Source organism: Coenobita brevimanus, chromosome 112 (assembly GCF_032717465.1).
Source record: "Coenobita brevimanus isolate Jiangsu-jjx chromosome 112, ASM3271746v2, whole genome shotgun sequence".
Taxonomy (NCBI): domain Eukaryota; kingdom Metazoa; phylum Arthropoda; class Malacostraca; order Decapoda; family Coenobitidae; genus Coenobita; species Coenobita brevimanus.
Window position 1 is genome coordinate 5048478 of NC_137065.1, and position 27924 is coordinate 5076401.

At 42.2% G+C, this 27924-nt stretch overlaps 1 protein-coding gene across 1 annotated transcript in view; it reads left to right on the forward strand.

Annotated features, from left to right (window-relative positions):
* Positions 1–27924, forward strand: part of LOC145418059 (chymotrypsin A-like) — a 56984-nt gene that overhangs the window by 711 nt on the left and 28349 nt on the right. Inside the window, exon 2 of the mRNA XM_080286592.1 lies at positions 3754–3833. Within this exon, the coding sequence (XP_080142718.1) occupies positions 3754–3833 (80 nt within the window). The remainder of the gene's footprint in view (positions 1–3753; positions 3834–27924) is intronic.

Consider the following 27924-nt stretch of genomic DNA (forward strand, 5'->3'; position numbering starts at 1 on the left):
GCTCCTCATGGGGCAACGTAGGATTGGATTTTTTTATTTATTTATGCGAGAAAGAAGGAACCAAAGGCCGCAAGCCCGCAATTGTTGTTCCTTCCAAGAGAGAATAAAATACAAGAGAGAGCCAAATTCAAGATCCGATCATATCGAGATGCCTGGACACAATGCGTTTGAAAGACTGGAGATCATAGGAAGCAGGAAATACAGACAGATAGAGACAGTTCCAGAGTTGACCTGTTGCATAAATGAAGGACTGGGAGTATCGGTTAACTCTTGCATTAGAGAGTTGGACAGAACAGGGATGAGAGTTTACTACTAGATGGGTGCTACGCGCCCGTCGTAGAGGTGGAGCAGAAAGTTCAGAGGAGCAGTGACCATTGAAGTAGCGATAGAAAAGAGTTAAAGATGCAACAGTGAGACGAAGAGACAGAGGTTGAAGGGAGTCAGTAAGAGGAGGAGAGTTAATGAGACGAAAAGTCTTTGACTCCACTCTATTGAGAAGAGCTGTATGTGGGATTAGCCTCCCCACACATGAGTGTTGTACTCCACACAGGGGCGGATAAAACCCCTGTATGGAGTCAACAATTGTGCAGGGGTAAAGAAGAAACGGAGTCGGCTTAGCACACCTAATCTCTTGGAAGCAGATTTTACAAGAGATGTAATATGATCTTTCCAAGATAAGTCCCCAAGCATTTTCAAGGATGATGCAGGATTAAGCTGAATATTATTAAACATTAGTGGGTTACCTGTAGAAGATTCTGTCAGGTTGATAAGTGTAAAAACTGAGTCTTTGATGCATTAAAAACAACCAGACTATTTTTACCCCAGTCAGACATACAATACGAGCCAAGTCAGACATTAGGTGTGCCATAGCCTCATCCCTTGTTTGTTGAAGTAACTGCTGAGATGGACGTTGCGGGAACCGAATGGAAAGGTGAAGGGTGGAATCATCTTCGTACGAGTGGATAGGGTTAGATGTACAGCTTAGAAGGTAATTGATGAATAAAAGGAGGAGAGTTGGTGATAGGACAAAGCTCTGAGGAACACCACTGTTGATAGATCTAGGAGAAGAACGATGGCCGTCTACAACAGGGGCTATAGAACGACCAGAAAGGAAGCTAGAGATGAAGGCACAGGTAGAAGGATAGAAACCGTAAGAGGGCAGTTTGAAAATTAAAGATTTATGCCAGACTCGATCGAAAGCCTTAGAGATGTCAAGTGCAATGGCAAAGCTTTTGCCAAAGTCCCGAAAGGAGGATGACCAGGAGTCTGAAAGGTAGGTGAGAAGATCGCCAGTGGAGCGTCCCTAACGGAACCCATACTGACGATCAGAAAGAAGGTTGTCCCAGGAAAGATGCTTTAAATTTTTTCTATTAAGAATTGACTCGAAAACTTTTGAGATACAGGATGTTAAAGCAATTGGACGATAGTTAGAGGGTTGGGAATGGTCATCCTTCTTTTGGACTGGCTGAATGAGAGCAAACTTCCAGCAAGAAGGAAAGGTACAAGTTGATAGACAAAGGCGAAAGAGCTTGCCTAGGCAGGGTGTAAGCCCAGAAGCACAGTGCTTGAGAACAACAGGAGGGACTCCATCAGGCCCATATGCCTTGTTAGTACTGAGGCCAGTGATGGCAGAAAATACATCACCTGAAGAAATTTTAATGTCAGCCATGAGGAAGTCAGAGGGGAGAAGTGATGGAGGAACAGCACTGGAATCGACTAAGGTGGAATTGGAGGAGAAAGTCTGAGCGAAGAGATCTGCTTTATCAGTAGAAGAAATAGCTACAGAGCCATCAGAGTAGAAAACAAGAGGGAAGGATGATGAGGTAAAGTTGTTAGAAAGGTTTTTGGGAAGGTGCCAGAAGGAGCGGGAAGAATTCGAGTTGGAGAGTTGAGAGCATTTTGTATGGATGAAATTATTTTTAGCAGAGCGAAGGACAGACAGCACGATTCCGGGCAGAAACGTATAGAAGATGTGATTCAAGAATGGGTTGGCTCCGGTACCTTTTGTAGGCCTTCTCTTTGTTGCGGACAGCATTGGAACAAGCGTGATTAAACCAAGGCTCTCTTGCATTAGTCAGAGGATATGAGAAAGGAAAGTATGCTTCCATGCCCGAGAGAATAACCTCCGTAATGCGCAAGGCACACTCAGATGGCTCACGGCCATGGAAGCAATAATCATTCCATGGAAAATCAAAGAAGTACTGCCTGAGGGCCTCCCAGTCTGCAGCTCCAAAGTGCCACAGACGACGTTTCTTTGGAGGGTCCACAGGCCGTACCGGAGTGATAGGACAGATTAAGGAGATAAGGTTGTGATCGGAGGAGCCCAACGGAGAGAAAAGATTAACAGTGTAAGCAGAAGGATTAGTGGTAAGGAAGAGGTCAAGTATGTTGGGGCTCTCTCCAAGGCGGTCAGGGATACGGGTAGGGTGCTGTACAAGCTGCTCTAGGTCATTAAGGATAGAAAAGGTGTAGGCTAGTTCACCAGATGGATCAGTGAAAGGAGAGGAGAGCCAAAGGTGGTGGTGAACATTGAAATCTCCTAGAATGGAGATTCCAGAGAAAGGAGAAATGGATAGAATGTGTTCCATCATAGAAGTAAGATAGTCAAAGAATTTTTGATAGGCAGTAGAATTAGGAGATAAGTAAACAGCGCAGATATATTTAGTCAGAGAATGACAGGAAAGCCGAAGCCAGAGTGTAGAGAATTCAGAAGAATCGAGTTCAGGAACATGAGAACAAGATCGGTCGTTGCGTACATATAAGCTACGCAACATCCAACTTTGGCTTTGAAGTGAGTATAGAGAAAGTAGGAGGATACACAAAAGGGTTTGCTGTCGGTTGCCTCAGACAGCTCAGCCTCAGTTAGAAAAAGAAGGAGAGATTTAGAGAAGGAGAGGTGGTGCTCAACAGAGCGAAAGTTAGAGGAAGATATATATATATATATATATATATATATATATATATATATATATATATATATATATATATATATATATATATATATATATATACACACGCACACAGGTACACAGGTGCATACTGGATATTAGTATTCTTTGTAATCGCCACACACACACGCACACACACACACTGCTACAAAGATGCCGACTGCATATCATATTTCATTATATACATCCACACACACACACACACACACACACACACACACACACACACACACACACACACACACACACACACACACAGACTGTTCCTCAGATGCTCATCTCATACTATTGTTTAAAGCGATACACACTCACACACACACACACACACACACACACACACACACACACACACACACACACACAGATTGACGGGTACACATGTGCATACTGCTTATCATTTTTCTTTATTTAGATTCACACACACACACACACACACACACACACACACACACACACACACACACACACACACACACACAGACTGTTCCACAGATGATCATCTCATGCTATTGTTTATAGCGATACACTCACACACACACACACACACACACACACACACACACACACACACACACACACACACAGAGATAAACAGGTACGCAGGTATGCTTATCATTTTTCTTTTTTAGATTCACACACAGACACACACACATACACACAGACTGGTACACAGATGGCCATTGCATATAATTTTTCTTTATATAGATCCAGACACACACACACACACACACACACACACACACACACACACACACACAAGCAAATTTACATGTACACAGATGCACCTATCCCCCCCTATACACAGGGAAATTAACATGTGTATGCAGATGCACCTATATTCCCCGCCCCCCACACACGTCTCAGATACGTGTAAATCATCCAGAGGTACAGACGAATGACGTACACACTTGTAGAGATGCGATAATACGCACCAAAACAAACACACTTTTCATATATATACTTCCTACAGCATATACCGTATAAAAGTATTCTCTCTCATATGTACGTACGACACTGTTGCACACCATTCTACAGGTCAAACACACACGAGGAGCGGTGCCAGACACAGCAAACCCGTCCCCGGCAGCCATTGTAGTGCTGGCGTATAAACGGAACAGAATATCTAGTCAAAGATGTCACTCATCAAATTTGGAGTAAATTGGATGAAAAACGAGAATTTTTTGTCGATTTGAAATTTTAGGTCAGACCCACCTGACACTGACCGTCTACAGCTAACTTAGGGTGACCTCCTGATGTAATGAGGTATGTTATCGGATGCAGATTGGAAAGATGTACCATTAAGTTTTGGTTTCATGTAGATATGGCGAACTTGAAAGGAGTTATGGAGATAAACAATTTTCACATTTTACATTTTGTGGGCCTACAGCCTGGGCCTTGGCCCAGTTTGTCCCAGAATTTAATGAGATGATCAGAAGGTCATAGCCCATCATCCTTGTAAATTTAGTCAAAATCGCACCATTAGTTTTCGCGTAGAGTTGTTAACAGACAGACAGACAGAGAAACAAACAGACAAACCGAGTGAAAACAATACTCATCTCAGAGCCCCTCCGGGGCGGGGACGGGTAATAAACACATACCTGTAAATAAAATAATAAATAAATAAATATTGATGTGCGTCTGTGTGTGTGTGTGTGTGTGTGTGTGTGTGTGTGTGTATGCTGCAATCAAAACTCCTTAACATGTCCTAGGTTCCGATGTAATTAAGCTGTCATAAAACTCCCTGCCTTTCTAATTATCACTGGCTTGCTTGATTACATCTCATTAAGATTTGACAGTTTTGAAGCAGAAATAGAAGTCTTGCCTGTGTTTGTTCCTTTCCTTTAATCCTCTGACTGGTTGAATTTCTCTCAACTGAAGAAAATCGTCTGTGTTAGTTTAAGCAGCATTCCTAGGTGTACCAAGCTCTAATGTGGACCCTCTTCAAGTCAAGGGTTAACTCATTTTCCTAGGTGATTTATTCTGCTTGTTGCACCTTACTGTCCTATTCTGTGTTACATAAGTCCTTCCTAGATCGCCACACTCAGCATAAAATAATATACAAAAGACTATCAACCAGCCATATCCAAAAATAAATCGCTAAAGACGAGGTGCCAGGGACCTTCCGAATCCGGCAAGAATACGGGTCCAAGGCTGATCGAAATTAACGTATTTTCATAAAAGAACACAGTATTATACACCTTTTGCCTTAACGTTGCCCTGACTTTCGTCCTTTTGCAGCTTATTTCACGTAACTCAGTCGCAGAATAAGAGAGTACTATGGCTCTGCATCCTTTCCATAGCACATCTTCGTGACTAGCATTATAACCAAACGTTAATCTGCCCCTACACTTCAGAATGCAAAGGTCAAGAGATGGCAGTTTTAGGCCAAGCTGGAGTACAAAGGGTATAGTAGTTGGATATGACTCTTCGATTAATAGAGAATAACAGAGTGAGTGAATGAGTAAGTTCCGTAGATGTAAGAGTCGTATACAAGTGGCCTTGGAGAGCGCGTATTACCTCCTCCGAAGCGATTTATTCTGCTTCTTACACCCCAGCATCCTCTTGTGCTATATTGCTGCAGACTGTGTCGATATTAAGACTATATCAATAACATGCGGGAGAGTGTTACGGTGAAATCTATTGTGCAAAATAAATCGCTATGGAAGAGGCGCTACGAAGCCTCCCATGCCGCTATCAATATCTCCCCTAAGTGCCAAGGATCAGTATTTTCATCGGTCAAGGAAGCTTCGAAAACCTTTTCCTAAGCTACTTGTTTTATCTCTTATACCTTACTGTCCTATTCTGTGTTACATAAATCCCTTAAACACCGCCATACTCTGCATATATGACGTAGAAAAGGATATTAACCAACTATATACAAAACTAAATCGCAAAGGAAAGGTGCTAGGGAGCCTCCTTACCCGACGAGAGTACGAGTCCTGGTGTCTGGGGCTCATATTCTCGTTGGGTAGGGAAGCTCCCTAACACCTCTTCCTTAGCGATTTATTTTTGGATATGGCTGGCCAATATCCTCTATCATAGTACGTTATTTATGCAGGGTATGGCCATAGTGGAAGACATTATGTAACACAGAAGAAGACAGTAAGATAAGCAAAATGGATCGCTTAAGAAAAGGTGTTAGGGAGCTTTTCTTACGGACCCTGATGCGTTGATTTTCCAGTTGTCAAGCTGTTTTCATCTGACGGAACTGAGCCAGTCCAATACCTTGAATATAAAGTTCTGATTGCATGAAACTGGAGCAGCCTTGCCTCTGAGGAGGGCATGAATCTCCTTGGTTATTATTCTCGGTCTGGGTGGTATGTGTTGTGTGTAGTGTCGAATATGCATTTTGTTGCTTGTAGTGTGTGATGTCGAATGCACTTATATGTATTTGTGTGTGTGCGGTGACACCGATACGACCGGGTGGCTTCTGTAGCTGTCCCCCCAAAACAGAATGGTGGACTGCTGGACTGCAGGAGGGTAGCATGGGCCTGCAGTCTACTGAGTTCACATTCATAAGGGCCTTGAGTTGTTGCTACTATACTACAAAATAATTCCTAAGCTGGGGTTGGGGAGATGTAGGTGTCACAAGGATTTTTTAAAATTCTAACTTGAGCCTGATTAGCTTTTTTCGGAGTTCATTTCACTAGCTCAATGGCAGGAAAAGACAATGCTATTGCTCTGTATCCATGTCATAGTTCTTCTTTGTGACCAGCACCATATTCTTGTGTTAATCTATTGTTGCAACTCAGCACTCAAGATGAAGAGATGGCAATTTTAGGCTTAATTAGAGTAAATATAGTATAGCAACCTGGTGTGTGACTATCGTCTTTCTGTATCACTACCCAATTCACGCACATGCCATAATAAACACATCTTTATTTCTTTTATATATGAATTGTGTGGGGAAATATTTTATACTATTATAATGTGAAGAGTATGGAAAATGAGATACTGAATTGGAGAGCGTATGTGAGTGAAGTGGGGGAGAGGGGCAGAAGGAGATCGAGAACAAGGTGGAGGAATGGAGTAAAGAGGCATATGCTTGAGAGGGGTATGAGTTGGAGGAAGGATAACCAAACAGCAGGGGATGGCAGGGGACAGGAAGACGTGGAGGCAATTTGTTTGTGGCCACCCCTTACGAAATTAAGGGGTCTGGCTGTAGATAGATAGGCATATAGGTATAATGATTTTACAGATTCTGATGCAACTCAACGAATGGTAGGTGGGAAAATTATCTGTATTGCAGTCTGTGGTGACTAGAAGTAGGGAAATATACAACATAGTGGCAAAGTTACCCCGTTTGGGATGAGCCTTTAATATTTCCATTGGTACATAACTAATTGGTATTAAAGTAGCTACAGTTGGTATCCTGTACAAGACGCCTAGGACCAATGAACCCTTATGGACCTTTACAAAATGAATCATGACCAAACCCTGTACGTAGGACAGGATGATCGAACGACCTGTTTTTGTAATATATACTGTACAGGTTTACGTTGTGTGTACTGTGAATTACATTAATATGCCGTGTGCGGTGTAGATTAGATGTAGTGTGCACTGAAGGATGTATTGTTATATATTGTGTTATTTATAGAGTGTGTACTGCCAAAATATTATGCTCTTATGTAACGTGTGGTGTTGATCTGTAGTGTTTAGGGTATTGTCAGATGTGCTCTTATCACGACACACGATTACACCACACACACACACACACACACACACACACACACACACACACACACACACACACACACACACACACACACACACACACACACATACAGCACGGCACAGTACAGCGCAACGAAAACTTTAGCAGAGAACGGAATAAAAAGGCATAACTGGTTTACTTCTATATAGTACTGGTATTATCCGTCTTTCAGAGCACCCATCTGCCCTGCGAAACAATATTTCTTCTACTACTGTTTTAATATAGGTGCTATATCTGGCTCCTACCCACCCTATTAATAGTCGGTGGGTTAAGGTTCGAAAGGTAACAGGTATCATTTTCGTGTTTTTTTCTTTTTTTCTTGCTTCTGCATCCTACCAACCCTAACTACCTCCACCAACGAAGCTGGATGGAGGTTATGTATGCACCCGTGTGTGTTTGTTTGTGTACAATATACCCCAGAAAGTTGTTGTCGAACTTCTGTGAAATTTGGTGACTAGGTGGGCAGTGAATAAAGGAAGAGTAGATTAGATTTTGAGATGGATTCAGATCCGGATGCAGGAATACGTCATAAATATCACTAGTGTTGGTGGAGGTATGCCCTTTGTGCATTTGTGTAACAGGGTAAGTTTAGACCGTAGAATTAACTGACTCTGTGTGACCGCAACAGTATTCCAATGATAAGAAAGAGGAATGGCAGCAGAAATCGCGAATTATATTGACGCTGGCGGGGTATAACACTTTCTAGTTATGATTCTGACAAAAGGATAATGCAGTCGTTAACATCATCATCATCATCATCATTATCATCATGACTGTCCTCCTCACATTCATCACCTTCGTAATCTTTATCATCATCATTATTAACAAGAATGGCTAACAGAAAAGGAAAAAAAAAAAACAAGAAACCTTTTATGATCCTAACCCTTTCCCTACCGTCATAACTGGCGTGAGCAAAATCCAAAAACTAAAAACAAAATGGGGAAAGCACACACACACACACACACACACACACACACACACACACACACACACACACACACACACACACACACACACACGGGTGGGCAAAAAAAAAAAAAAGGGAGAAGGAAAATAAATGAAAATTACTATCATACGCATCTAATTGTTACAACTAAAAATAAAACGGATGGTGTCCAAAAATACTGAGAATGAAAATACATATATACGAGAAACAGCATTAGATTATATAGTAAAAATGGATGTTTTCAGGAATGGATATTAGCAACACCGTGGAATGCGTACGTTTCTCCCTCTCCTCCAGTTCTTTGCGAAGGTGTTACGATGCAGTGTGTGTGTGTGTGTGTGTGTGTGTGTGTGTGTGTGTGTGTGTGTGTGTGTGTGTAGTAACCAAGTGCCATATTCGGAGTAGTATAGGAGGCTTCGTAACACAACTTCCTTGGTGATTGAGTTTGCTTATAACACCTTAACATTCTCTTGTATTTTACAGCTTTAATATCAAGGTAGTTTGAATCAATAAATCAGAAGAGGATATTGAGGAGTAATGTGCAGAATAAATCGCGAAGGAAGAGGTGTTACGGATTCTCCCAAAGGCAATTAAAAGAGAACCCTAAGAGAGATAGATGGATGGATAGACAGAAAGATAGATAGGTAGATACAGATGGAGTAAAATGGAGAGACAGGTTGTGATGGACAGACAGATGGAGAGGTAGATAGATAGAAGGAGATCCGTAGAGACTGATAGATAGATAGTTAGGTAGATAGATAAACAGATAGATGAATAGGGATAAACAGAGATATATAAACAGATAGATAGGTAGATTGATAGATAGATATATAGATAGATTTACTATTACAGACAGACAGATAAAGATTAGACAGACTGACAGGTAAATAGATCAATGGAAAGATAGATAAACACAAACACATAGATAGAATGACAAATAAATAGCCAGATATAGGTAAATCGATAGACATACAGGTAGATATATAGAAATAAATAGAAAACCCTGCGGATTACAAAATGATTCACAGATAGATACGCAGATAGACTGATTACTTTCTCATCTTAACCCCACTGTCACAAAAGAGGCTGGTCGGATTCAGAAACAGGGCAAGGGAAAAACTATCCATCTATCTATTGCCAGACGCCTTAATCCCGTAAGGGGTGGCCACAAACAAATCGCCCCCATATCGACCTGTCCCCCCGCCATTTCACTGCCCTCCCCACAGCTCACACCCACTAAAATAAACATAATATTATCTTCACCTCATTTCAACTTTCTAAATTAACTCCTTCACTCGAGGACGCATTTTTCTGGTTATATCTACCTACCGAAGGACGACTTTATTCAGCTTTCCATGAACTTGTATTCCTAAAGGAGTTCCCAGGCGCTGAATCCAACCTGTTTAGATGAATACAAGAGGGAAGGAGTTCAAAATGGTCCTCAGGCTGAAGAGGTAAAGAGGGAGTCGGTAAGATATGGACAGAAGAAGCAGGAAAAACACAATATTTGGAGGACTCTCATTTTCAAATATAAATACGGTGATAAATTGGGTGAATGGATAAAATGAGGAAAAAATAAAATAAAAACGAAATTAATATCACCCATACCGGTATCTCATTCATATGAATACAGAGAGGGAGGAAATTATTTAGAATTATTGCCTTCATGGACTTGGAGAAAGCTTATGACAGAATAGATAGGCAAGGTATGTGGAAGGTATTAAGAATATATGGAGTGGAGGGGAAATTGTTGAGTGCTATGAAGAGTATGTACGAGGGAGCTAGGGCTACGGTGCGAGTGGATGGTGAGCTGAGTGAGTTCTTTGATCTCAATGTGGGACTGAAACAGGGGTGTGTGATGTCTCCATGGCTGTTTAATATATACATGGATGGGGTTGTAAAGGAGGTGCAGGGTAGGGCAGTGGATGTGGGGGTGGCCCTAATGAATGAGGGTGAGATTTGGAAGCTTCCGGTGTTGCTGTTTGCTGATGATACAGTACTGTTGAGTGAAGATGAATGTGAGCTTCAAGGGTTGGTGAATGAATTTGGGACAGTGTGTAGGAGGAGGAAGCTGAAAGTTAATGTAAACAAAAGTAAAGTTATGGTGTTTGAGAAGAATGAAGTCACAGAGTGTGCAGTGAGGTTGGATGGTGAGGATATGGAGAATGTGAGTGCATTCAAGTACTTGGGTAGTGTGATGAGTAAGGATGGAACTTTGGGGGATGAAGTACGTGAAAGGGCACAGCAAGCAAGAAAGGTTGTTGGTACACTGAAAGCAGTGATGAGAAATAGGGAGGTGAGTATGGAAGTTAAGAAGTCACTGCATGATGGTATTGTGATCCCTACCCTGACGTATGGAAGCGAGGCGTGGACCTTGCAAGAGGGGAACAAGTCAAGAGTGAGAGCAGTGGAAATGAGTTACTTGAGAGAAGCATGTGGAGTGACGTGGAGGGACAGGTTGACGAATGAAGAAGTGAAGGAACGTTGTGGGGTAGATGTGGATGTGGTTGAAGAGATTAGGAGAAATACACTGAGGTGGTTTGGACATGTGGAGAGAATGGAGAATGAAAGACTGACTAAGAGGGTGTATGTAGGTGAGGTGGAGGGAGGGAGAGGGAGGGGTAGACCGAGGATGAGGTGGAGGGATGGAGTTGAGAGGTATATGAGGGAGGGGGAGGTGAGTTGGGGGGAGGGTAGTCAAATGGTGGGTGACAGAGTGACTTGGAGGCGTTTTGTCTGCGGCCACCCTTTGCGGGATTAGGGCGTCGGGCGATAGATAGATAAACATGAAAAATGAGTAAGTAGGAGAATGTGTGTGTGTGTGTGTGTGTGTGTGTGTGTGTGTGTGTGTGTGTGTGTGTGTGTGTGTGTGCTGTGAGGGGGCATGGGGAGGGGAGAGTGAGCTTGCTTGAGTGTCGGCCTCTGGTCTGAACACTTACTGAATGATAGATAGGTATAGACAGACAGGCAGATGGCTGGAACGAATGATTTATTGATTACATGAGTGGTAGACAGACAGACAAACAGACAGGCATGTAGTGAGAAATATAGATTGATAGGTGAGAGAAAAACAAATGGGCATGAATTGACAGGCAGACAGACAGAGAGACAGAGACAAACAGATTGGTATAGATAGATAGATTAATAGATATATAGTTCCATCCATCCATCATCCAATCCTACATTGCCCCATGAGGAGTGTAGAAGCCCGGGCTAGGCAGTTGGTCCTGACATTTAAGATGAGAGTGACCAGCCTCACTCATCCCTGAGTGGCATTACATGAGCAATAAACCCCAACTACCCCTTGGATATAAACCTTCACCGGCTCAATCCGATTGGAGCGCAATAATTACCCACTAAAGCACCAGGCGCCATAATTTGGTTATATGGTTACCACCCAGCGTAGTAAATGGTTTTCTGGTGTACAGGAAACCATTTGGCTTGTCATTCAGTGTAGAGTCACCCACAGGCAGAAGGAACAGGAAAGAATGAAAGAAAGAAAGCCAGAAGAGGGAGTGTAAAGTCACCCGTAGGCAGAAGGACAAGGAAAGAATGAAGGAAAGAAAGACAGAAGAGAATGGAAGGAAAGAAGGATGAAGGAGAGGAAAGGGCAGACACCCGACAGCAGCACTACATCGAGTGAGTGGATGGTGAGCGCCCCCATCTACCACTATAGATATATAGACAGATAGATAATTATGCTGACTAATAGGTAGGCAGATAAATAGATAAATAAACAGATACACATAAACAAGCAGATGTACAGCTTATAATAGATAGATAGATGGATATTGATTGACAGAGACAAACAGCTAAATAGATAGATAGATAGATAGATAGACAGATAGACAGATAGATAGATAAATAGACACAAATAGATAGACCTGTAGACAGACAGATAAAAAGACCTATGCTGGCTAAATGATAGAGTAATGTACTGTTTATTATAAGGTTGTAAGTTCCAGCCTAGGCAAGAAAATATTTGAAAATTTCCCTACCCTCACACCTGTCCCTAATGAGCGAGCCCTGTTGTACCATGGGTGGGTGTATGCGCCATCTGCAGCTCGGTCTCAGGGAACGGGCTAGTTAACTATGCCCAGAGTAAATTATGTACCGTAGTAGTAGTAGTAGTAGTAGTAGCAGTAGCGGTAGTGGTGGTGGTTAGTAATAGTAGCGGTCAACAGCAACAGCAGCGGTAGTAGTGGCGTACGGTAGAAGTAGTAGCAGTAGTGAAGGGTAGAAGTAGTAGTAGCAACAGTAGTAGCAGTAGAGTAGTAGTAGTAGCAAAAGTAGTAGTAGTAGTAGTAGATTTATTGTAGTAGTAATAGTAGTAAAAGTATAGTAGAAGTGGCAGTTGTAGTAGTAGTATAGTAGTAATAGTAGTAGTAGAAGTATAGTTGAAATTGCAGTAGTAGAAGTATAGTTGTAGTTGCAGTAGTAGTAATAGTAATTGTAGCCTCCGGTTAATGTGAAACGTGAACACCGTGGTCTGCAGGCTGAGGTTGCCCTTCCTCGGTAGTTCAACATCTCTTTCTCTGGAAATAGGGAGGAAGTTGATGGATGTTTGTATAACCGAGCTGCAGAGGCGCCCAGCTATTTCAGTGCCACCGCGTGAAGGCGTCCCTCTCCAGCACAGTCGAATAAGTAAAATAGTATAAACGATAAAGATTAGAAATTAGTTTGACAACATAAAGTTTTTGTTTGTAGAGTGACATATAAATTACCCAGAACGATATATTTACCATGGACTAATTACCATGAAGTTAATTGGGCCAACACTAATGAAGAAGATTTGTGAAATATACTGGGTGTTTGAAAAGGCTGTGTGTGGTAGGAGGAAGGAGGTGTGGCAGTGTGAGGTGTAGTGAGTTGTGTGTAAGGCTTAGCAGTGTTTTGTGTGGCAGTGTGTGGTGTGGAAGTGTGCGTGTGGTGTGTTTCTTATGGCAGTGCATCAGGTGCGATGGTGTGGTGTGAGTATGAAAGTGTGTAGTACGTAGAAGGTGTGGTATATGTGATAGTGTCTGATGAGGCAGTATGAAGTGTGGTAATGTGTGGCGTGGTTACTGAAGTGTGTGGTATGAAACTGTGGTGCAGTATTGCGTGGTGTGATGAAATGAGTGTAATTAATATTTTGTACTATTTTATATATGAGGTGTGTGTGTGTGTGTGTGTGTGTGTGTGTTGTGGGAATGGGAGTGTAAGAATGGATAACGTTGCAGTGTGTGGTGTGGCAGTGATTTATGTGATGGCGTGAAGTGTGCGTATGAGTTGTAGAAACGGGTGGGGTCGGAATGAGTGATGTGGCAGTGAGTGGTGTGGTAATATGTGGTGTGGTGATGTGTGGTGTGGTGATGAGTGGTGTGGGAGTGTACTGTATAATGACATGCGGTGTAAGGTGTGTCAGTATGTGGTGTGGCATCATGAGATATAGCAATGTGCAGTGCGGTAGAATGATGAGCTGGCTTGTGATGTCAACATGAAGTACGCTGCATGTGAAACTATGTGGTGCTATAATGTGGGGTATAGAACTGTGTAGTCTGACAATGCGAGGTGTAACAACGTGAGGTGTAGCAATGTGTGTGGCATAACAGTGTGTGGTGTGGAAGTGTGAGGTGTGTGAGAGGTGCAAAGTGTGTGGTGCTACAGTGTCCACTATATAATACACAGAAAAAGTATTAAGAACCAATAGTGAAAAACAACTACATTCTATAGGCCTACATACAGGGCGAGACAAAACTGGGAACGTAATTTTAACGTCTCCTGGGGTACAATTCTAAACTGACTTCTGTATTACCCTGTGCAATGTTCTAGGTAATGGTATAATAACATGGTGACGGTGAGGATGACGGCAATTAACGATACTGATGATCAATGATGATACAAAAGATAATGAAACTACTAACACAAGACGTAAGAGAAAGAGAAAGCTAAGATCAACAATTTCTTCACACAGTCTTGAAATAGCGTCAAAACCAAACCAAATTTTGCTAAGATAATCACCAATAATTAAATGGTTTCGAACAGCTTTGTATGAGTTCAGAATCTCCAAACTATAAACAATACTTTGGGTCTTATTCGAGGGGAAAATTGGGACTTTGAAATTTTTATGTCTATGACCTTCTTACTTCTTAAATAAAATAATAATCAAAATAGAATGGAATTTGTCTTCATTTGTTTGGTACCCCACAAGTGTAAAGGAATTATTGACCAATATTATGATTCTAGATTTTACTGGGAATACAGGGCCTGGAGATTAACGCCTTCGTGTGGTGACAACGACATAATTGGACGGCGGAGGTGCTCAGTTACACAAATGTCCCCCACTTCTCTCCCTATCATCCCGAAAGGAGAATGGTGTGCTGCAGGAGAGGGTCAGCTGTGGCCTGCAGTCCACTGGGTTCACATTCAGATGAACCTGAGGTTGCAACTATTACCACTATTACTGACCACCACTACTACCATCACCATATGGAAACTACTGCTACTCCTACTACACCCATATGGAAACCTACTACTACTACTACTACCACCACCATATGGAAACTACTACTACAACTAATACAGCTGCTACTGCTACTTACACTACTACTACTACTACTACTACCACCACCATTACCACAACCACCACCACCACCACCACTTCTGCTACTACTACTACCACCACCACTACCACAACCACCACCACCACCACCACTACTGCTACTACCACTACTACTGCTACTATTACTACTACTATTACATGGAATAAAATGAGCCAAATATAATATAAAATATAACCATGCATGTAACAGGACAAAGTTTGTATAGTATTAGTTATGTTATCACTGTTAGCATATTCTAAATCATGGCTTCCAGGTATCACACACACACACACACACACACACACACACACACACACACACACACACACACACACACACACACACACACACACACACACACACACAAAACTTGATCACCCATTTCCTAGTACAGAGAGAGAGAGAGAGAGAGAGAGAGAGAGAGAGAGAGAGAGAGAGAGAGAGAGAGAGAGAGAGACAGACAGACAGACAGACAGACAGAAGGAGATTCTTCATGCAATTCATAGAACACACACACACACACACACACACACACACACACACACACACACACACACACACACACACACACACACACAACTTGATCGCTCATTTCTTAGTACAGAGAGAGAGAGAGAGAGAGAGAGAGAGAGAGAGAGAGATTCATCATGCAATTCCTAGAACACACACACACACACACACACACACACACACACACACACACACACACACACACACACACACACACACACACACACACACACACACACACACACACACACACACACACACATCTCTTTTGTTTCCATGTTTACTGAACCATGTCATAGCAATATTTTCTTTTCGTTATTTTTTCCAAATAAGCTAAACTTCATTGTATTATTGTTATTACTATTATTATTATTATTATTATTATTATTATTATTATTATTACTAGTAGTAGTAGTAGTAGTAGTTGTAGTAGCCATATAACCAAACCACACGTGCTCCCTACGTGTCATGGAGGGTTAGTGCCCCTCCCTGTAAAACAAATAACTCAGAGTCAAATGGCCACCCCGTAAGGGATTATGGCGTCTGGCAATAGATAGATAGATAGATAGTAGTAGTAGTAGTAGTAGTAGTAGTAGTAGTAGTTGTAGTAGTAGTAGTAGTAGTATTCTCAGTACAAATCCCTGGATTCAGATTGACTGACTAACTGAATGACTACTTAATTACATACCTACATACATTCATACATACATATACAGTATACTGACAAACAGAGAGAGAGAGAGAGAGAGAGAGAGAGAGAGAGAGAGAGAGAGAGAGATGGCTGGATGGATAAATGGATTGATAATGACAGACAGACAGACAGACAGACAGATAGACAGACAGACAGATTGACAGATAGATACAGACAACCAAATAGATACAAGGCACAGACATATCCATACCCTTTTCTAGCCTGCTGCTACAAGACATTTATATACAGGTAAAAACAGCCCCAAGGTAGTGAAGATACCATAGTCTTTTCACCTTAACTCGGCCCAGATTTTCGTCCTTTAGCAGCTTATTTCGCGTTGCCTAATGGCTGAAAATGACAATACTAAGGCTCTGCATCCTGTCCATAGCACTTCTTTGTGACTAGCATCCTCTTCTAGTCCTAAGCTCTTGTTACAGCCCGGCATTCACGACGGCGAGAGGGCAATTTTAAGCCAAGTTAAAGTAAGAAGAGTATAGGAAAGGCTTTGAGTAACCTATCCTGTTAAGAAAAAGTCTCCTAACAAATATACAGTCGTCAAGACGAGACTGACTGGGAGAGCGTATGAAAATAAGGTGGAGGGGATAGAGAGGGGGGGGGGGGCAAGGATTAGATGGAGGGACGGAATGGAGAAATACATGCTATAGGAGTGTGTGAGCTGTAAGGAGGACAGATAAATGGCAGAGGACATGGCGACGTGGAGGCGATTTGATAGTGTCTACCCCTTACGTTATTAAGGTGCCTGGCAATAGATAGATAGACGAATATAAATGAAGACAGAGAGGTCGTTTTTGCTGTTGTTGAACCCCGGTCAGTCTGGTCGAGCGGACCTGTCGTCTACAGATAAGAAACTGCTTCTGTGTGGCCGTCCTACAAGTACAGTACATTTTATACGGTGTGTACGGATCCGGCGCCCCCTTGTGGTAGACAGCACCTCATCGGATTTTTACTAGGATCATTCCCACAGCTAGGTGCTGGAAAGTACGGAGAGGTTTGGCTCCTGGATGGATGCCGCAGCTGTTCCATCCAGAATGCACAGCGCCACCACATGATCAGGACAACTTTAGTATTCTATTCTAGCTAACGGCAGACGATTATATTCATCTGAGAGTGTTAATACGTATGCCACTATTACTGCCACCATTACCCCTTTCATGAGCGGGACAACTCTGGCATCACTTCCAGCTAAAGCCAGACGATTTTAATCAGCTGAGATTGATTCAGAGTAAGCTGGATGTTAATATCATAATATTTGTATAGGCTATAACAGAACTTATTGAACTGCAGTAGTATTAATAGTAGTCGTGGTAGTAGAAGTAGTAGTAGAAGTAGTAGTATTAGTAGTAGTAGTTGTAGTAGTAGGGTAGTAGAATGGTAGTAGTAGTAGTAGTAGCAGTAGTAGTAGTAGTAGTAGTAGTAGTAGTAGTAGTAGCAGTAGTAGTAGTAGTAGTAGTAGTAGTAAGAGGAGGAGGAGGAGAAGGAGGAGGAAGAGTAGGAGGAGGAGTATCAGTTGTAGTACCGGTAATAGGAGTTGTAGTAGTATTAATAGTAGTAGTGGCAGTAGTAGCAGTTGTGGTAGTATAGTAGTAGTAGTCATAATAGCAACTGTGGCTCCAGGTTCATCTTAACGTGAACCCGGTGAACTGCAGGCTCAAGTTATCCTTCATGCACAGTCCACCATCCTCCTTTCGGGGAGTAGGGAAGGGAGCTGAGGGATGTCTGTATAACCAGGCAGCTCCACCATCCAGATATATTAGTGCCACCACGTGAAGGCGTCCCTATCCACCACCTTTTAGCGAGAATTATATCTTTATCATCAGTCAATTAATTACCTAACGAAATGGTATGATGTTAATGAAGTGAAAATGAAGAAAAAATGAAGAAAAAAAGAGTGGAAGGTATAATATAAAGAAGAGAGACGAGTGTATTTATAAATTGTTGCTTTTATTGCTACACGGCCCTGTATATCTATCTGTGTATCTGTCTGTTTATCTATCTATCTATCTATCTATTTGTAGGCACTCATTGTTTTATGTATGAGTAATGGTCTATCTATCAGTCTATCAGTCTATCTGTCTATATATTTGCCTATCTATTTCTCTCTCTCTCTCTCTCTCTCTCTCTCTCTCTCTCTCAATCTTCTATCTCACTATCTATCTCACTATCTATCTATCTATCTGTCTATATCTGTCTGTCTGTCTGTGCATATGATATTCATCTGTGTACCTGTGTAAATACTGATTTATCTATTATATCTGTCTGTCTATCTATGTCTGTCTATCTATCCTTCCCTGTCTATCTCACCGTCTATTTTTTATCTCGTTCCATACCGTTTTATCTGAATCTTTCTCTGTGTCTAACTGTCTGCCTCCCTGTCTTTCTGTCTGTCTTCCTATTCTACTTACCTGTCCATACTTGTCTACCTATTTATCTATTTATTTATCTATCTCTCTTTCTATCTGTCTGTCTGACTCCCTGTATATCTATCTGTCTATCTATCTATATATCTTTCTACTTGTCAGTTTGTCTGTCTGTTAGTCTGTGTATATCTAACTGTCTATATGTCTTCCTGGATGTCTGTCTGTCTTTCAGTCTATCTTTCTATCTATCTATCTATCTACTATCTATCTATCTATTTCTGTATTTATCTATATTAACAAAATACTTCATCTTAATGGCTCCATCGTCATGTCATTAAAATACTTCCATATATGTCATTTAATTAGTCTGCATGAGAGAGAGAGAGAGAGAGAGAGAGAGAGAGAGAGAGAGAGAGAGAGAGAGAGAGAGAGAGAGAGAGAGAGAGAGAGATGCCTGTATTATTCATGTAGCTGTATATCTTTCTTTTTTATGCAAGAAAGAAGGAACCAAAGACGAGGAGCCCCCAAATTGTTCCCTCCAAGGAAAAACAAAAACAAGATAAGAGCCAAATTCAAGATCCGTTCATTTCGTGTGTGTGTGTGTGTGTGTGTGTGTGTGTGTGTGTGTGTGTGTGTGTGTGTGTGTTTTGAGCCTCGCACACGGGCTCTCAGACATTTATGCAGAGTCAGATATAAAATAAAAGAGAGAGAGAATGGAGTTATAGGTATTATTGTTAGGCATGCTGAGGGTATTTCTCTTGTTTTTTTTTTTTCTTTTCCTCCCTTTTTCGGATCTCAGCCAGCCCGTGATGATAACTGGAAGATAGAATAATGATGGTGGTGGTGGCGGTGGTGGTGGTGGTGATGAGGTGGAGGAGGAGGACGAGGACAAGGAGGAGGAGATGGTGGATTATTGTTGTTGTTGTTTTCATTATTATGAATATTATTGCCATTCTTCTTCTTCTTCTTCTTCTTCTTATTATTATTATTATTATTATCATTATTATTATTATTATTATTATTATTATTACTGCTACTACTACTACTACTACTACTACTACTTCTGCTGCTGCTACAACAACAACAACAACAACTACTACTACTACTACTTCTGCTGCTGCTACAACAACAACAACAACAACAACAACAACAACAACAACTACTACTACTACTACTACTACTGCTGCTGCTGCTGCTGCAACAACAACAACAACAGCAACAACTACTACTACTACTGCTCGTACTGTTATTACGACTACTGTTGGAAGTAAATATTTTTCCTCATCGGCTATGATGATAATGACGCTTCTTACTAAGCTATCTTTCTCTCTTAGTTTTCCTCCTTTTACTCTAACTTGGCCTAAAGTTGCCATCTCCCCGTCTTCAGTGTCAGGCTGCAACAACAGACCAACACTAACAAACGATGCAAGTCATGAAGAAGTTCCATGAAAAGAATGTAGAGCCGTAGTATTGTCTTCTGCCATTGATCTACGGTCTACACGAAATAGTCTGCGGACAAAAATCTGTGCCAAGTTAAGGTGAAAAGAGGATAGTATTTGCCAAGTAAGAAAAATCTCCAACACCACACATCAGGGGCTTTCTTTCTGTAGCCAAATAAAAATGGTTGGTTGTAGCCAAAGGAAAATGTGAGACGTTGGAGGGTGAATAATGTAGTGTCTGGATAAATGCAGATATCTGAATTTGCATACACACACACACACACACACACACACACACACACACACACACACACACACACACACACACACACACACCTCTGAGCCTGTGGTTTTGCCATGGAGTGCAACAATAGGACAAGAGCGGGGAAAATACAGGGTCGTCCATTTATAACTCATCGTAATTGTAATGTGTTGCTGGGACGGCCTTGTCAGCGTTACCAGTGTATATCCTGAATCATTTTCCACTTCCCATAAAATTTTCCATATTTTTTAGTGTCTGCGCCTTACATTGAGTGATTGCATTGTTGATTAGTTTTTCTTCCTTAAGGACACAAAATATCATCGCTCCCCACACCAGTAGTCTGAGCCGTCCACGCAACACACGAGAATTACATGCAAGAGAAGAATGTGGGGAATCAGGATATTTAATGACAGCCATAGGAGGGATTCACAAATGTTTTCACGATTGATTCAATATTGTAAATTAGACTGGTATTTACAGGAAGAATTAAAAACAAGTTGGATGATTTTGCTCACTCCTCTCTTCCTCCCTCGTCCTGCAGAAAATAGATATAACCTACGATAAGTGTAGAAGTGTAGGCCTGTGAGGTGGTGTCAGGATTCCGGAGGTTGGTGTGGTGTGTAAATGAAAGTGTGGCCCATTCAGTAGAGCAGACATTGGTTAGCTTCACACATACACACACACACACACACACACACACACACACACACACACACACACACACACACACCGACAGACAGGCAATTACAAAGACAGATAGATGGAGAGATAGATACAGATTTTTTTTTCTTGCTCTCTGGATCCTACCTCATCCTACCCATGGGTGGGAAAAGAAGAGGTGATGATGATGATGATGATGATGATGATGATGATGATGATGATGATGATGACCCAGCATAACACAGTCGCATTCTAAGTGCTTTGGGACATTCCGTAACACCTCTTCCGTAGCGATTTATTCTGTACATCATACCTTTTCATCCTCTTGTTTAACAGAGATGCAAAGTATAGCAATATAACAGAGATATCAGTAGGATGCAGGAGAACGTACGGATGAAATATGCAAAATAAATCACCTAGGAAGAGATGTTATAATGCCTCCGATGCCCCTTAGTATAAGAGGGCTCTTAACTCCGCTTCCTCAGCGATTTATTCAGCATATAGAGCATTCTCTTGTGTGTTGTTTATATCGTTTTAATACTGACTGGAGGGAGGGAGAGGGAGGGGTAGACCGAGGATGAGGTGGAGGGATGGAGTTGAGAGGTATATGAGGGAGGGGGGGTGAGCTGGGGGAAGGGGAGTCAAATGGTGGGTGACAGAGTGACTTGGAGGCGTTTTGTCTGCGGCCACCCTTTGCGGGATTAGGGCGTCGGGCTATAGATAGATAGATAGATAGACTTTACATGAGTAACAAGCAGGAGGATACTAAGTTTTAAATTGCAGAATAAATAGCTTAGGAAGAGATGTTACGAAGTTCCAGTTAGACAAATATTCCAAAAGACTGTGCCTGAAAAACCATCAGTAAAAAGACACGCTTCTCTTTGTCGAGCAATTTCTATACTCTTCTCACCTTAAATTGGCCCAGATTAACGTCCTATTGCAGCTTATTTCACGACGCTCAGTGGCAGAAAAAGACCATGCTACGGCTCTACATCTTTCCCTCAGCACTTCTCTGTGATTAGCATCATAATCCAATGTTAATCTATTGCAACAACTAAGCGTTCGAGACAGAGAGATGGCAGTTTTAGGCCAAGTTAAAGTAAAAGGAGAATAGAAAGAAGCTGAAATGGTTATATAACAGCGGTGGAGGATTAGGACCGTGAGGCACTGAACTTAGTATTTCGGGGAAAAGATGATTTATGGATTCTCTCTCTCTCTCTCTCTCTCTCTCTCTCACACACACACACACACACACACACACACACACACACACACACACACACACACACATAAACACTTCATCTAGATTGTAACTTACGACAGGTGTTCGGTCGGGATACAAGTAAGGTCTGTTTCTCTCTCTCTCTCTCTCTCTCTCTCTCTCTCTCTCTCTCTGTGGTTCCATCATCCCCTCCCATACTATTTACGAGTATATTATATTTTAACTGATATGTAATTTTCTCCCCTCAGTTTTATCCACAGATTATGAAACTGTTTGGCGTGGTGCCGTCTCCTACAATGGGCCAGCCACTCCCTACACCGTTTTTTTACACTAAGGGAAATGCTTCTGGAGGTCATTTCCCTGTTTCCCACACTAGGCGGAAACACAGAGAGCAATCCTGAGACCCAAACACGGTACAGATGTCCTGTTTATTCCCTACACAGCGCAAGTACAATAGGTACAGTAGGTCTCTCCAACGCACTTCATGCAGAGAATGGATCCATATCATATGCAATACACTAACAAACGCCAAACAGCGCCACAGCACATGGTTGTGTGACGGTGACAGTACATTCACAAACACTTCTGTCGCGCCAAACACAACTCCCTCAACCCCTCCTAACAACTCCCCCACTCTCACAACCACAGATATCATAGCTCAGTCACCTCTCACAACATTACACTAGCAATACAGATACATACGGGATGCACACCGCCTCAAGCACATAAACACACCACAGCTAAATGTCTATGGTCTCCACAAAAATCTATTAGAAGCAGAACAATTCCTCCACGACCAAAATATACACATGGCACCTCTACGTGAAACAAAACTGACACACACACACACACACACACACACACACACACACACACACACACACACACAAAAGGCCCCCTCAAATCAGTCACTACTCACTCATAACATACATTCACCCAACAGTCCTCTACAAAAGCACAGCACAAACAACGCAATGACTTTTCCAGACTGACAACATTAGAAATACAGTTATTCCCTGTCAAATCTGGCCACAAGCAAGAAATAAACTTTTTATTTTTTTTTAATATTCACATTCCTCATGACACATCCCACGCTGTCCAAACACAATATAACACTTAGCTCCTTCCCCTAACACGGACACAAAACTCTATCAATGGTGGGAAATTTACCGCTGAAAACATTGCCTGGTACGAACACAATCAAAGCAACCGCCGAGGCCTCGACATTGATTACAATTCAGCAACATGTACATTCACAATGACACGTCACAACACATCCCGCACCAGACAAACTGCACCCCCTCCTCCTCAGATATCACATTCTGTTCGCCAACACTTGCACTCGATACTACCTGGCGAACGGAACCTATCTCGCTACAGACCATCCCTCCATCGTTATCAGTACAGAAACACAGTCCAAACCAGAGCGATCACGCCTTACATACAAAAACTAAAAGAAAGTAGGCTGGACAAAATTCAGTGAAGAAAAAGATCAACACTCCGGTGCAGTAAACAATACGTCATCACCAACATTAACAAGCACATTTCAAAGTCCAACGATAGTATACTCAATGCAAACATTAGCCACACATTCCACGAGACAACAGAAGACATTGCAACCCAAACTTTATATTGGAGATTGCCTCCCTCATAAAACAACATGACAGACTTAAACACAGCTCAACTCCCCCCCCCCCCACACACACACACATTAAACACAATCACAAGGCTCCAAGAAATAAACAATGAAATCAACTGGAAAACAAGTACAGAGAAAATGGAAAACTGGAAGGCTTTTGCAACACTTAGTCACTCCACAGACCCCTCTCAGCACTTCGAAATAGTTAACAATATCACAAAATCACAAACATCCACATCCAAGATCCACGTTGCCATCACTTCCAGCACCTACACATTCCTTCCTACAAAGAAGCAAACATACTCGTAAACTACTGCTCAGACGTAAGTCACTTAGCACCAACAGCACCGAGTTTTGTGAAACAACCCACTTTATCACTTCAGAACAGACACGTACCATAATCAAGAAAACGAAGAGCTCTTCAAGCACAAGGCCGGATGGCATCAGCAACCTGCACCTGAAACATTTAGGACCACAAGGCATCCAGGTACTCATAAACATCAGCAGCTACTCATATACACATTGTAGCATTCCCAGTACTTGGAAACATGAGTCATCTCTATACTTAAACTAAACAAAAGCTATGCACTCTCTTCGTGCAGACCTATAACACTAGCATACCATCCAAAATAAGTGAACGCCTCATTCTCAAAAAAGGGCACTGCACTCTACAGACACCTTACTGACTAATCTTACGCAACAAGCATCAGATGGCCACTTCTCACAACAATAAATGTTAGCTAAGACTTCGATACTGTCACCCGACGCAAACCAGTCTCTAAGATATATAACACAAACATGGAAAACAACACCAAACGCTGGCTTTCCAGCTATTTGTCCGGCAGACAAGGACATGTTACAATCCAGGGTAAGTCATTATGAATACAAATTTCTCTAATAGTGTTACAGGTCTCTCTTCTCTCACCCACACCATTTAATCTACACATGCATGATATTCCCACACCCAACCACCTACAATCATTGTTTCATTTGGAGATTACATTACCACAACAACCACACACCACACTGTGTTGTATACAACACACTGCAACGGAAATAACACACTGCAGACTAGGGTCGAGGACAACAGGTTGACGATCACCCCAGCCAAATCCACCACCACATTCATTACCAGCGCAAAAATTAACGCAGGTACTCTCCCAACATCACACTTAAATGTACGTGTGTTACACACACACTCTTAGATCCTAAGAGCGATATATGAAACCGGATTCACCTTTTAGGACCATGTACAAGATATCAAGAGGGGATGCACCCCAAGACTCAATGATCTCGGCAACTACAGGACCAGACTTTGGGCGACAAAAAGAAACACTCTCCTTACTCAACAAATACATTAAATCAATGGTGTCCTGTGCCTCCCCGGCATGGGCTCCAGTCCTATCTAATATCCACTACAACGCCTGGCAAATCATGCAGAACAGCACTCAGTGCATCACCATAGGCTGCACCAAAACCACTCCCACAGCTTACACTCTGAAACAAAAGTCCTCCCTGAAAGAGATTATCTTGATATGAGGGGCACATAATTCTTGCTAGTACACAAGACACCTGCCATTACATGAGAGGCACGCAACACACCTAGGTACGCCAAACAATCACCAGGCAATCATTATCAAATCCTCAATAACAGTATCCCATCTAAAGACATTCTCCAACATTAGCACTGAAGAAAAACATTCTCACCTCACGCGCAGGGCAATACAGCACCTCGATCACATCACCATGCTGCAAACCTCCTTCCTAGTATCCACCCATTGGCGGTGTCCCTAAACAGAGATGGTCGAGTTCATTTAGCAAGGTTTAGAGCATGACATCATCCAGCCCTCCCCAACTACCAGCTTAAATTTGGTTTGCGTGGAATCACAGATGACACGTGCCCAGCTTGTACAACAGGTCCACACAACACAACACATAATTATTATACGAGTAACGGACCAATGTACAGCACAAGCCACAGTAAGACGCAGGGAAGCTATGGCACAACCCCGCAGGGGCATCTGCTTACCTGCGGTCGACGGGTCTGCTCGATCAGAAGGACCGTGGTTCAGTAATGACAAAAACAGAAGCACATTAGTATTACATCATTCAGGACTAACGTGATGGCATCAGTGTAGGTTTGGTGCTGGAGAGGGGTTCCTTCAATTGGTGGCACCAATACAACTGGACGGCTTCACTGTCCGGTTATCCGGTTATACAAGCGTCCCTCAAATCTTTCCCTAAAAAAGAGGGTGGTGAACTGCAGGACACAGGCACTTCAGCCTGCAATCCACCGGGTTCATGTTTCAGATGAGCTTGGGATTGCAACTACTACTACTACTACTACTACTGCTACTGCTACTACTACTACTACTACTACTGCTGCTGCTGCTGCTGCTGCTACTACTACTACTACTGCTGCTACTACTACTACTACCACTACTAATACCACTACTACTACTACAACTAATAATAGTACTACTACTACTACTACTACTACTGCTGCTGTTACTGTGTTTATATGACACTCGTTAGCCTTGATGGAAATTCCCCCTTAACCCCTTCTGCCTTTTTACTTTCCCCCCCCTCATATTATTACGACCTCCAGACGGTTATTGGTGGGATATTTCTCAGTGGTAGGTGGGTGCAGCCACCATCCATTCATTTGACGTAGTGTAACCTTCAAGTGACTACACTGAGTGACAAACGGAATGTTTCCTGTAATTCGGAAACTACTTACTACGTTTTCTGATAACTGTGTAACCAAATAGGCTCCTGGTGGTTTAGTGGGTTACGACGCTCTGAAGGGTAGTTAGGGTTTATTGCCCACATAAGGCTGGTCACCCTCGCCTTAAAAGTCAGCAGTGAGTAGCCTAGCCCCGGGCCTCTACGCTCCTGATGGGACAGTAAACTGGATTGGATGATAGATGGATAAATTGATATAGATAAAACATAATAGTCTGGTGTTAGCATTAATGAACTACCTGAGTCCATCCAGAGAGGCCAAAAGTTATATTAGGCTAACTTTACTATGGGTCTGTTCAGCCTAACAAAACCGTCTAGTGGTTGTAGTAGCAGTAGTAGCAGAAGTGGTGGTGGTAATAGTAGTAGTAACTGGAGTAGTAATAGGAGTAGTAGTAACTGTAGGAGTAGTAGTAGGAGTAGTAATATTAGTAGTAGCAGTTGTTGTACTAGTAGGAGGAGGAGGAGGAGGAGTGGTAATAGTAGTTGCAACCTAACGAACATATGAATTTGAACCCAGTAGACTGCAGGCCGTTACCCTGGTCCTGCAGTCTACCATCCGCCTTTTAGGTGATAGGGAGGGAATTGAAAGACAATTATATGACCAGGCAGCGGAGCCACCTAGTAGTGCCACCACATGAAGGCTTCCCTCTCCAGCATCACGAATAGACCTTAAAAGAACCACCAAAAATAATCCTGTTTCAAAAATCCTTCTTCCACTTCCTCGTGAATAAAAGGGAGTTACAGTAATGAGCAAAAGTTCTCCGATAATTCACAGCTGGCTGTTTTTACATAGCAATATGAAGCACACGACAAAAGAGTATGAGAAGGAGGGATACTCTTTGTCTTACGTGGAGGAATGAGAAATGTGGAAGGCGGGACACAATGTAGATACAGAATTGTTGACGGACTTTTGTTCATACCTATAGGTAAGAAGCAGGCTATGAAACAAAATGTACCAACCATTCTGGTGATGTGAGAAATAATCCACACTCGGATGGAGAGAGAGAGAGAGAGAGAGAGAGAGAGAGAGAGAGAGAGAGAGAGAGAGGCGCTAACGATCTGCAAATTAGATCATTCTTAAAACACCAACATAAATGCATGTTACTGAGTGCGTTGGCGGGACACGTAGACTGGCAGGTGTGGTGCTGTATGCGGTTGCGTGGTGTGACGTTGTGTAGCGTGGTAGTGC